The 12,412-nt window shown below is 40.4% G+C and overlaps 1 protein-coding gene across 1 annotated transcript in view; it reads right to left on the bottom strand.

The window, feature by feature from the left end:
* Window positions 1–1,264: 1,264 nt before the first annotated feature.
* LOC133150391 (synaptotagmin-2-like) overlaps window positions 1,265–12,412 on the bottom strand; it is a 42,478-nt gene continuing 31,330 nt past the window's right edge. Inside the window, exons 4-9 of the mRNA XM_061272888.1 lie at window positions 8,608–8,745; window positions 8,123–8,290; window positions 7,504–7,671; window positions 7,202–7,319; window positions 6,417–6,550; window positions 1,265–5,956 (exon numbers count right to left, since the gene is read on the bottom strand). Coding sequence (XP_061128872.1) covers window positions 5,741–5,956; window positions 6,417–6,550; window positions 7,202–7,319; window positions 7,504–7,671; window positions 8,123–8,290; window positions 8,608–8,745 — 942 coding nt within the window. The 3' untranslated portion in view covers window positions 1,265–5,740. The remainder of the gene's footprint in view (window positions 5,957–6,416; window positions 6,551–7,201; window positions 7,320–7,503; window positions 7,672–8,122; window positions 8,291–8,607; window positions 8,746–12,412) is intronic.

Below are 12,412 nucleotides of genomic sequence, written 5' to 3'. Positions count from 1 at the left end.
ATTTTTGAAGATATATTTCTAAGATTGCACCTCATATTACATTGGCACCCAGGAAAAAGCACTTTATTCCTAGAAATATAAATCCAATACAATAGTAAGTTATTGAAATAACCTATCTGACTTACGAAGAAATCGGACTAAAGGTTTATTTTATATATATATATTTTTTTCAAATTGTTAAGCTGCACTAGGAAATTGCTACTGAAACCCAGTGAGACGCAAGAAGCTTTATAAAACCACTTGCATAATCTACTTTGTGTTTCCTGTCCAGACTGATGCGTTTAGAAAAGGCATGCTGTTGCAGAGAGAGTGCTAACACCTTCATTTAATATGATGCATCATATTGATTTAGCTACAGTTAGAGGGATAAACTAGCCTCGTGTTTTCTGGATTCTCTTTTCAAAGCTATCGTCGTGTTTCACATTTGTCAGTTCATTCCTTCCTCAGCAGAGACAAATTGCTAGACAGCGGGGGTGAAAGATGTTTTATATGGATTTGTGTATTTCCTTTGATTCCTTAGCTTTTGCTTCAAAAGCATACACCTGTTATACTTTCTGAGAAAAACAAAACAAAAAACAACTCTTAATGAGTGTTCTGATTGTTTTTCCTTCCACCATGAGCAAAATTCTCTTATACTGGGCTACGATAAACTCGGCAAGTTTTGCATTGCACCACAATACGGTGTGCTGAAATCAACTTTCAACTGTTAGATATTTGATTAGTCTTCAAATCATTAGAAATTGTATCACCTTTTATAAGTCAAAATCTTGATAGAAAACCATCCAAAAATCTATTTCACGCTCTCACCTATGGACAATTTGAGTCGTCAATCGGACTAAGAAAACCAACAATTCCAAAATGTTGAACAGTTCTTTTGATGCTCCAACTGGTTGTTTTGTGTGCAAATCTTGCCCCCCCAAGTCATTCAAAATAAAAAAAGTTGCATATGCAATGTTACTGGTAGCAGGCAAGCATTTCTTCCTGTGCTTCTCACTTCTTCTGGCAGTATTGGTGATCTGTGCTGACTCTCACAAGTGAGTCTTGGTACTGTGACAAACATCTGGTTTGAGGGAGAGGGGCTCACGATTATCATTATGCGTAGTCTTCAGTGAGGATCACCGAGTATAATACAGTAAGTTAGTATTGGCACGATGGTTTCCCCCTCAACTGTGTGCTCTTTTTTTGAAAAGACTGATATTGTCTCTCGTTTAACACAATCGCACCACATAATGGACACAAAGCACCATTGTAATTAAAAGTTCTTTATTTCCTATTTGTTTTTGTTTTTTACAGAACTGGTAACACATGATAAATTTGTAATAAGTTATTTGGCTCCCTTGATTATGTTATAAGGATCCTCAACATTTGTCCACATAAGGGTCAAGAGGAGTTTGTGAGCAACGTTTGTGTCCAGTCAAGGGCTAAAGCATGCGATCCACAGTAGGCACAAGTACTGACATGAACACACGCACCACGACACAAGACACGAAGGAACACAGCTAGAGGACACAACCTGACCGTCCTCTGATCCATTGCTTTCAAAGAGGATGAAGAAAAGAGAGAAACAGGAAAACATCTTGAATGAGAGGTGAAAGCGTTCAAAAAAGGGGTCAGGTACAGGAATTTGGCAGTATATACTATGTCCATGTTGTCAACATGGAGGCCAGCATTCTTTACGCACAGTAAAAGCAGAATTTGGGGAAGAACTCCATGCGCCCACTTTCAGTAGAATGACTGATGATTTACACAGGAACAGGACAAAGACCCAAATATAAAGGCAACATTCAGACAGACAAATGCACACAGACATTCTACAGCTGAAGAATACATCAGGAGAATGATTTCACATTTTGCTCTAGAATAGTACGACAAAAAAAAAGTGAGAGATGAGAGTTGAATGTGTGTGTTTAAAATTGGTTTCCCTTTTTAAATCCCAGAATTCAAATATGCAAAACAGTTGTGTGTTACAACAAAAGCTAGTGAGCAACATTTGAATCAAAATGCACATTTAGGAATGAATATTGAAGTTTTGGCGCGGATGTTGCACCATAGCCGCTGAGGAAGGTTGTTACTTTAGTTACTTTATGTCCAAACAAACACACACTTCTTTCTGTACCCTAAAAGAGCAGACAGTAAAAATCTCATCAATGTGCTTGTTTCTGCAGTCACTTTTGTTTTGTCATCTAACATTTTGCTGCCCAAAGGCTCTGCAAAACCAGGTGACGAATGCAGGCAGTCATAGCAAGGGACTGGCAGTCTTTCCAAAACACATGAAATACTTCTACTCAGGTCATCAGCATACGAGGCCAAGGGAAGCAAAAATCTTTTGCTAGTGTTTGTAATTATGGAAACATTTACACCTTTTTTTTTTTTTGCAAAAGCTCGTGTTTGTATGGATAATAGCAGCATGAGGTAAAACTGCGAGAAGGCTTTCCTGCTCGTGTATTATTCCGTAGCTAAGCTATGCTTCAGACAAGGAGCCACGGCTCTGGTTATGGTTCTTACTAGTATTTTCGACATGATCCATGGTCATTAAAGCTATGCTTAGTCAAGCTTTATCTTCTCTCGCAAGTGAATATGACAACACCTTTTGTTTTTAAAATAGAAATTATGCTAAATTAACTGTGTCCAGCTAGAAATAGCATTTAGCCCATTGTTAGATTTTAAAAGCGTTACATTTTTATAAGCAAGTCAGCAATATAATGTCTGCTGTAACAAGTTTGTTCTTGGTTTTGTAAAAATGGGTTGAAACCATTTTGTAGTATTTAGTATTCATCAAAACTATACTAAGCTAAAAAGCAGACAACGCCAGTTTAGTTGATATATTTACCCCAAGTGCAAAACCATCTCTGTACACCATTTTGGAAGAGTGATTAAGAATCTAGTGAGGCCTGACACATAAATAATGTGGTCCGCCCACCGTAGTTTAAAGATTCTGTAAATGAATAAATCAAAACACATAAATCTGCCCTAAGAAAGCGTTGAGGACGCTCGCATTTGTGTAATATCTCACCCTCCCTCTGAATGAACAAAGACTACGAACAGAATGACCGGACAAACTGTGGCCAAGAAAAATGACATTTTCTTTTTCAAATAGAATAAATCGATCTACTCAGCTGAGCTCTAAAGAGTTAGTGCTTGAGTATTATGGCTTTTGTTTTATCATTTAACTTCTCTACATACATATATATTGTATATTATACACAGTTAAAGACACAAAGCCATGTAGGACATTTAAATAAAAAAATAAATAAATAAAAATAAGAAGACGGGGGACTCCAAGTCAATTGCATCCAGTGGAATAGAATTGTTCATTATTTTGGCCCTGTTGGAAGAAATAACCCTTTATTCTGAATCAATATTGGCACAGAGACTCTCATACAGCTGTTATTTTTGCTTTTAGCAGTTCAGAAATTATATTTAGAAAATTTTATAGGCTTGGAGACTTGGATACCCATGTTCCATATATATAAAAACTAAAACCTAATCATTTTCAAAATAAAGACCAAAGTAGCTTTCAGATCAACTTTGAAACAATATGTATGGTAAGTATGTCTTTTTGTTGTCTTCTTAAATAAAAGCAAATTATAATACTTGGACCACATAGTTAGATAGCAAGCATGCGGCTATACAGTTTCATCCTACATGAACGCACGCACAGTACTGGACGACACACTTGCTTAAGAATTTCAGGCGTGGAAAGAGTCCTAGTAATTAGTAGTAGTCTTACTCTAACATCTGGATGACATTCTCTCCAATGACCCTCATGGAAAATAAATACCTATGTGTTTCATTTAGAAAATATACAGTGCATCCTTTTTTTTTTTACCCCTTTCATTGTGTTAATAAAATGACAAATGACACCCATTAAAGTACACGAGATATTTTTGCTCCGTCTCTAAAACATGCTCTTATGTACAGTATTTTGTATAAACATGCAGTATCAACGTGGGATGAACTATGTACTATATAGGCAGAATTACACCAACGGGTTGCTTGATTGCTTCCATGTCGCCTTTTCTTTAGTGTTGTTAACACAAAAAAAGATGAAGTCTTAATCATTGGTGGTTATTAAGAAAAACGATTAGCGTTTCTAAACCAAAATGCATTTGATTGACATTGACAAAGCACAGTCAACTGGTAGATTTTGTTGTTAGCACTGGCGCAGTTACACAGGTATCCAATATTTTAGTCATAATTTGAAGTGTTTTCACTTCCAAATACAGTGAACAAAACACAGAACTGGGAATGAATGAAACCAAAATATCTCATTCCCCAGGAAGAAAATAAATAGAATCATACCAAAGAACAGCGTAGTACCTAACAGAAAAATTCCCAGTTAGTGCAATTAAATTCCGCTGTTTGGCACGCAGTGTACGAAAACACGCGTGAATCAGTGCCGCATTCCATACATTCCGATACACGTAACACCCAAATAATTGAAAGAGACACAAATCATAAAATACACACAATCAACTCGACCAATTATCCCATGAATAAGTCTTCCTAAAATTAACAATTAAAGCTCTGGTTTTGAACAATGTTTAGATGAAACATTTTGCATTAAAGTGCTTAAGGTGGGGCATAAATAAAAACAGAAAGACAGTGATAAACAAAGAGAACAACAACACTAAGCGGAAGGCGTCCCTGGTAGTTGAAAATTGCTTATTTTGATACTTAGAAGGCTTGTCTCCTTTATGACTGTAGGACGGACGGTACAGCGGTGGAACCCTTGCGTGGAGTCCATGACTAATGGCAGTAGCTCTGAACGAGTGAGATACAACAGCGTTGGGACGGGAGGGCGATGGACAGGAGGCGGTGACAACACACGCCTTGTGAATGTCGTCATTGGTGGTATTGGTCAAGTCTCGGTCGTTGTCACCACTCCGACAGTGCCTTGAATTGATATCTTGCACAGTCGAAGACACATAAAACACACATTTTCTCTCATCTTGGAAACTGAAGATCTTTCTCCTGATCCACATGGAGAACAGCCTTCCCGAAAAGCGTTCAAGTGGTTTCTCCCCCTCTAACAAACCGTGTAAAAAAAAAAGGCGTGGAGTCTCCTCTCAGTATTCCTGAGACGATGGGTGAAAGGTGAACTAATCAAACAGGCAGTGTGTCTGTGGGTAACTGCTCATGTGCCTTCCACTACTTGCTACCCAACTCTAGGAATGTACGTTAACTGAACAGAATGGTCGAGTAAGATAAGTGGCAGGTGTGGAGCGTGGCGCATAATACACCCAAGGAATGGACCTGCTTGTGTTATTCCTCTATCATATGGCAGTATAAAGCATTTTTATTATTAAGCACTATCCTAAGCCGACTGTGTCACTAAAGGGAAAGGTACGATTATAGATGACGAATGGGTGTTTTATCCCCCCCGCTTGCCAGATTCCCATTTCGCGCTCTATCTGTTCTTCATGGTCGACACTGTACTTTAAGTAACGGAACCACAATCCCAATACAAAAATAGATCTAAAGAAAATCAACACAGCATCTGTCCATCCTCTAACTTGTCGTCTTTTTTTTTTTCAATGACATGATTTCATACATATTACTTTTTTTCCCCTTTTTTTTTGTTGCGCTATTTGGCATCATGATGAACTGTATCTATGGATCTTTTGAAAGATGGTAGGTAGGCGAGGCAGGGAATCGGGGGAGGATGTACATTTGGGACCAGAATATACATTGTGGACATGTGGGTCGTTCGGGGGCACCGTGGGAGTGGGTTGGGAGTTTACTTCTTGGCAGCCAGGGCTGCGAGGGCAGCATCCACCTCCTCCTCTGGCTGCAGTGGATGCCACTGAGCGATGGGACGTCGGGGGTTGGCCAACATGTCGGACCAGTGTTTCAGCCCGGCCCCGGTACCCTTGCTACCCACCCATATCTTCCCGATGGCATCGTTTTTACCGATCTTGTCGTAATCCAGCACTGTGATCACAGCTTGGATTTTCTGTTTTCAAAAAGAATACAAGAAAGTATGTCACAATCAAGGGGGAAAAAAACACTGACTGACTCAACACTAAAACAACACCATAAATATCTTAAAGTATTTTAGTGGCAGCTTTATGGTTTGGGGTGATTCTTTTTTGCTGGAACTGGAGATAAGGTAGCGGTGATTACAAGCCGTTCAAAATACCAGTCAGTGTTAGCACAGAACTTGCAGTCTTCTGCTCAAAATATTCACACCCCTGGGGTGTAAATAATTTTGGGCTGGACTGCCTTGTGAAACCTGTTGCAAATAGAGTAGATAGTTAGGCCCCAAATTATTCAAACCTCAGGGGCATGAATAATTTCAAGCTTCACTGCTTAACCAGTGTACCTCAATAAAAATGCAAACGTGAGTTTTAATTAAACAACATGCCAATTGTCTATAGTTTAGAGGCTATTAAGCAATAGTCTCCTTTTCTCACCTGCATTTGCTCAAGAGGAATCTCAAAGCTGAACGATTCGTTGTAGTAAGGATTCAATGTGTTCTTCTTAACTGTTGTCTTCTTCTTCTTCAGCCTCTTTCCATTTTGCAGCAGATTAATCTTCACATAGGGATCTGAAAGACGGATGAAGAAATGAGCCATACACAGGGAATGCCTGCTTGATCTGCAATGTTGTGATGGATCAAGAGATGGCGCCATAAATGAATTTGGGGAGGTGCCAGGTGCTGCATGGGCGGGACTGCTGAGTCTACACGTGATGCAGTCTTGTATAAAGTACCTGGAACCGATGCTTAACAGAAAATAACTCGTGTATTTGTTCGTATGTACTTGCAAACGTAGTTGCAAGCTAAATGCTACAAACAGCATTTTTACCATGATGCCACAGGGTGTTGACTTTTAAGCATTTGGCCTACATCAGTATAAGCAATGCTTTTGGGAAAAAAAGGAAGTAAATATTGTTCATTAGTGAGTTAATGGTTTTATTATGACTACAGTGCATAATTTCTGTTTTTTTCCCCACTGTGTTCTCAGGATATTTTTGCTAGCTAGCTTACTACACGTGAAAATTGAGTCCGATATCTTCTGATGTTGGGAGTCACTGATGGGTACACTTGCCTGTCTTGTGTACCGACACCGTGAGTTCGATTCCCGCATTTGGCGGTGTGTGTGTGTGCGTGTCAAAAAAAAAAATCTTCTGATGTCAATAAAGTTGCCAAAGAACTTATATTGTACAATTTAGAAGGAGTGACTCATGCTTTACAAACCTGAAAGCCCCCCCACGTCCATTTTCTTCAGGTTCTTGGCTTCCAGAATGCAGATTGTGAGTTTACCAGCAGTGGGTACATAACGAAGAGAGATGCAAATGTCTCCCAGCTTCTCCGGCTGTTTTAAGAATGAAAAGAGAAAGTTAAATCCTGCTGTCATGAGCATGAGAAACAAATCATTATTCATCCTTAAGTAGTGTTTGGAATACTTCATAAAGAAGTGCAGGCTGCTTGGCCACTGAGCAAGACAACCATTTTTAGAACTTTTAGAAGAATCAAGCTCGTTCCATCTTGATTATTACCTCTTCTTGGTCCGCGCTGTCTAAATCTCGCCACTCCTCGATTGGCTTTGCCAAGTCAAGGGTGTTCATGGGTATTTTAATCTCGCCGATAACGTCATGTTTCGAGAAGCGATCAAAGTCATAGACAGACATGACCAGAGTCTTTCCTCCCATCTCTTGGAATGGAATCTGGAAAATACAAACCAGTCACAATTTAGTCATTTATAGCAACGTCCGGATATACCGCATTCTTCCACAAATCATTACTGTTGACTGCGGTTCAGAATGACCTTAGCTGTGACTTCAGTTCGGACCTTACAAACGGTTGGCTTAACACACAGGTTCAATGAAGCTAGTCTGACTTTGACAAGCTTTTTGAATTGTTTGTGTTGAATCATTGAGCTGTGTCAGCAGGCGCCAAAGGCGGCCCTCTCCTTTAATTTAATTCTCACCCACATTCTCCTTGTCGGCCACCTTCAAAATGTCTTCAACCTTTTATTGCCAGTGGATGAAAGAATGAGGGCTAAGCAGGTATTAAACTCTTAGAGGAAAATGAATCAATCCAAAGCCAGATCGTGACTGGTCAAGCTGACATATTCTTTTAAATAGTAATGACTACAATGAGAACTACAAGGCTTACCTTAAAGACGAAAGTCTCATTGAAGACTGGGTTGAGAGTTTTCTTGTGAACCTTAGTGTCATACTTCTTCTTCTTGTCAGGTAGGACAAAGACCTTGACATAGGGGTCAGAGGTGCCACCACTGTCCATGGAGAGGAGATCGGCAGCTTGCAGGATTCCCACTGCCAGCTAGAAATACATTTGAGTAAGAGTCAGCATAGATGATCCTCTGGATCCTGATATTTGATCAGGTCAAGAGCTACGTAAAGACTATGATAAGAATGTGATGCTGAAACATCGTCCGAAATATTGAAAACTGAGGGTGGTTCTGAACTTTGAATGTTGCCTCCTTAAGCAAAGTTTCACGAACCAATACATTGTTTTTATGCTTTGACATTGGAAATTGGTGGAGAACTGGAATGATATGACCGCCAATCATTTCAATCCACACGATTCTTACTTGCTTCCACTCTTTTTGTGAGTGTTAAGGAAACTGATATTCTTGCCTTGTTCTCCTGGAAGTCATAATCAATGGAGTACTGCAGCTTTCCCAGTTTCTCTTTCTCCTTCACCTCCTCTTCTTTTTCATCTCCAGTCAGTCCTGGTTCGACATCGTCTTCCTCGTCGTCATCGTCCTGTTGTTTCTGTGAAACAGAGGGGCGGAAGGCAATAGAGGAAATAGTGAGCAGATGCTTTAAAGTCTCAGGTCGTGCTGATCAACAACCCTTGGCCATTAGCAGTCGGGTTAGTCACAGCACCTACCTGTCACTTACCCCTGCACACACAGGTGTTACTAGTGCGATCTGTTCATCGATGACCACGGTTGCAACCTGACTTGATTTCACTATTTCTTGGGTGACACCATTTGCTCTTAGTTAGTTACTTTGTTTATTGGTATTCCCTGTCTAGCATTTAAAAATGAGCCGATGAAGTTGTCCTGACCGAGAAAACACTGAATTAATGCATGGGTTGGGATTATAAATCAGAATCTTTTGGGGTTTATACACGCTCTGAGGTGTGCATCCACTCTAATAACCAAGCATGCAATAAAAGTCAAACTTTCAATTATGTTGAAAAAATAGATCCCATAATAAAAATGATTTTTTGAATATTCACGTGAAAATGGTCTACCAGAAAAATTATAGAAAGTCAAATGTGACGTGGAAATCAAGACGATGTTCCTGTTTCATGCCATTTGAAATAAAATGTAGTTTTTGGTCCAAGCTGAGAGGCACTGAAGGACAGAGCAATGGGGTAACAGTAAATCACGGACGCAGTGATTTCTGATAGGGAAGGCTATCTGGACTTAAAGAAATATATATCTTTCCTTGTAGTTTAGCTTCAGACATCCTCACACGTTTTCTTGTTTACGTTGCCATTGTCAATACCTTTCCTGGGTATTATGATGAATACGGTACATGGCATTCGCCATATGATTGGCTCAAAGGAGTCCAAGCATGAGTACTGAGACAGAAGTGATCAAGGATGCAAAAACGTTTTGTGGGTTTGGGAAATCGAAACTACTTCCGCCTGCAGGTTGGGAGCAGGTCGGCTGAGAAAATGACAAGCTAGTTTATCAATTGTTGCTTTCGGTTTGATAGTCCGACTGTCCAAGCTAAAAGTCCTTTGGTCATGCTTCCTATTCTTCGAGTTTTGCTGGTTTGCTCTTAACTCGTCCTTTCAGTTTGGATTCAAGTAGAGAATTGCTGACTTTTCTATGGGTGTCATCTTGAGTAAACACTGATGTCTTCGTAAAAAACGGACGGTCCAGCTACTCTCTGGTCAGCTGAAAGTGTTGAGCTGGAACAGGGCGCATACACAGATATAAAACACACATTCTCACTACACTCATTTTTGTCCCAATGCAGGCAGACACTTGCCTTGCTTGCATGCAGTCTATCGTGCATACTTGTTAACTCACACCCCCTCTTGTAAACTCACACGATTGTACTTATCTGTGGCATTCTCTATTTCTGTGGAGGTCAATGCGTTTCATTCAATCATGCCAGGCCGCAAAATGCAGGGTATGTTTCTTTCTGATGGTCTGATGTAAATGGATTTTCTTGTAGCTTGAGCATGGGCAGTTTGAAAAGGGCACATTTTTGTCAAGACCAAAAATGTCTGAACTCATCATAGTGCTTTGAGAAGATTCACTTTTCCCCAAACTCCTGGGGAGGGCTCTGAGATAGGGACATGATATGTCTGGATGCATGCCCTTTGCTCACCATGGGATCAAGAAGTGGTTTCACCTGGAGAAACACTGCGGTGTCTTGCCTCATCTTTGAAATCAAGATTGTGAGTAGGGTACATTTTGGGCAAACATTCAGGCACACCATCTCTTTGGCATCTGTCACCTTATATGTCAGCAGCATGGGTCATCCAGGAAAGTTACTCTCAAGTCAAGTTGTGGCCATTCAATGTTACCTACTGCAAGGGCGTACGCTGGGCTTTGTCAAGAAATACAAAACAAACAAGTCTGATCCGTCGTGGAACTCTGAGCATGTTTGCACGCGAGTGGGAAGCCAGTGAGTAAATTTCAGACCTCAAGAGCAATTAGTCGTGAGTCATTGACAACCTCTTTGATTTGCGTCGCGCCTTAACGACCCATGATGGTGCAAACAAGCCCATAGTTCACTGGTGGGTTGCGTTTGTATGACATTATCCAGCTTAGCCCTTGCACATGCATGTTAGTGATCACTAGTGAATTGCCGAGTGCACTAGTCATTCAAAAGGCTCAATCAAAGGAAGGGTTTCATATTCATTTCAAAGCATTTGCATTAAAACATGTCTTTGTTGGATTTCACATATCCGAAGAGAACCGTCGTTGTATCAAGACATAGCAATTGGTGCGGCAAGTCAGTCAGTTCAGTGGATTGTGCGAAGCAGCTTAATTGCTCCCAAAGATTCCTCAAGCACCAGCAGCGCCTAAGCTTGCAAAGAGCTAGGAAAGCCATCGCACTCATTGACATCATCACTGCAATCCATCCCCTTCAAGCCCAGCCCGCCCCCACAGCTCCCCCCTCTGCACTGGTCTGCGCTTACTCAGAGCGGCCAGAGAGGGGCGCCGCGTGCTATTAGACCTACCGTAGGCAGAGAAGTCCACCACAGTCAAGATACACGGAGCACATATAAGACACAAAGCAGGAAGGAGGAGAGCAGAGACAAAGGAAGAGATTGAACTCACAGCAGACACCAAAGAAGGGTAATCACAGCAAATGCAGTCAGCTAAACTGTAGGGAGTGAGGAAAATGACAGACACGCCAACCTCCTCATTAGCACAATCATATCTTGTGCAGCAGATCCATTGTGCCTTAAAATAACTGGACTTTTAGATGTATTGTTAGCCAACTGAATGAGTCGTCAAATCGTCACTGAGGCGTGCAAAAAAAAAAAAAAACCCCAACTCAACCCAAATAAGACCTGCACAAGAACAATTGTTGCAACTGCTATTTTTAGAATCACTCTTGAAAGGTTGTGAAAACAGCGTTTTCTCGGGGCTGAGCTGAATACATGGGACATGTCATTTTCCACTCAAATCCCAAAGCACAAGTGAGAGAGTGTGAGAGAGAGAAAGAGAGAGAAGAAGAGAAAGAGAGCAACAATAACATTTATCACAAACACAGCACATAACAAAAGAAGAGAGAAAAAAATAAAACAGATAATCACTGTTGAATCATGGTTGCTCAGTGTTATTTTCACTGACCTGGTTACAAAGCCAATGAATAGAGTCTTTGCTCTTCATCTACCGTATGCTGCAGTAAGTAAAAAGTCGTAAGAATTGTGTGGCCAGTAGTCCAAAAGGCATTAGAGCTTACTGCATCGTTTTTAGCGGTATGAAACGAGGCCAATTCACAGCATTTTTTTATTTTCTCCTGAGTCAGAGCTATGGCTGGCTGCACTCAGGGACATTACAATCCCAATTATGACATCATCAACCATGCTTGGCACTCTCCTGGATATTGTTAAAGATATGCCGCTGAGTTCGGACATATCTTTAACAATAAGGGTTCAGAGAATCAAGTCTTTGGTGAGAAGAATGAATTCAATGAAAAGAAAATGCTATTAGTCAGGATCCAAGTTTAAGGAAAAATCATTCAAAAGGCCTTGAAACCTAAATGTTACTCTTAGTCAACCAAGGTAGAAAAAGCTGGCAAAATTCTGTCCTCTTGGAGAACTAGCAACTCACCTGATGATTTGGAAAATCAAAACCGTTTGGCCTAAAAACTATCCGTGTCCCGGTATGCATTATTTATCAATTACAAGGCCATATTATATCAACTTGGCTGGGGTCAAAGACTTATTAACCACTTA

This window comes from Syngnathus typhle, linkage group LG2 (genome assembly GCF_033458585.1).
Source record: "Syngnathus typhle isolate RoL2023-S1 ecotype Sweden linkage group LG2, RoL_Styp_1.0, whole genome shotgun sequence".
Lineage (NCBI taxonomy): Eukaryota > Metazoa > Chordata > Actinopteri > Syngnathiformes > Syngnathidae > Syngnathus > Syngnathus typhle.
Note: the sequence above shows the minus strand (reverse complement) of the source record. Positions and strands in the feature narration are given on the sequence as shown.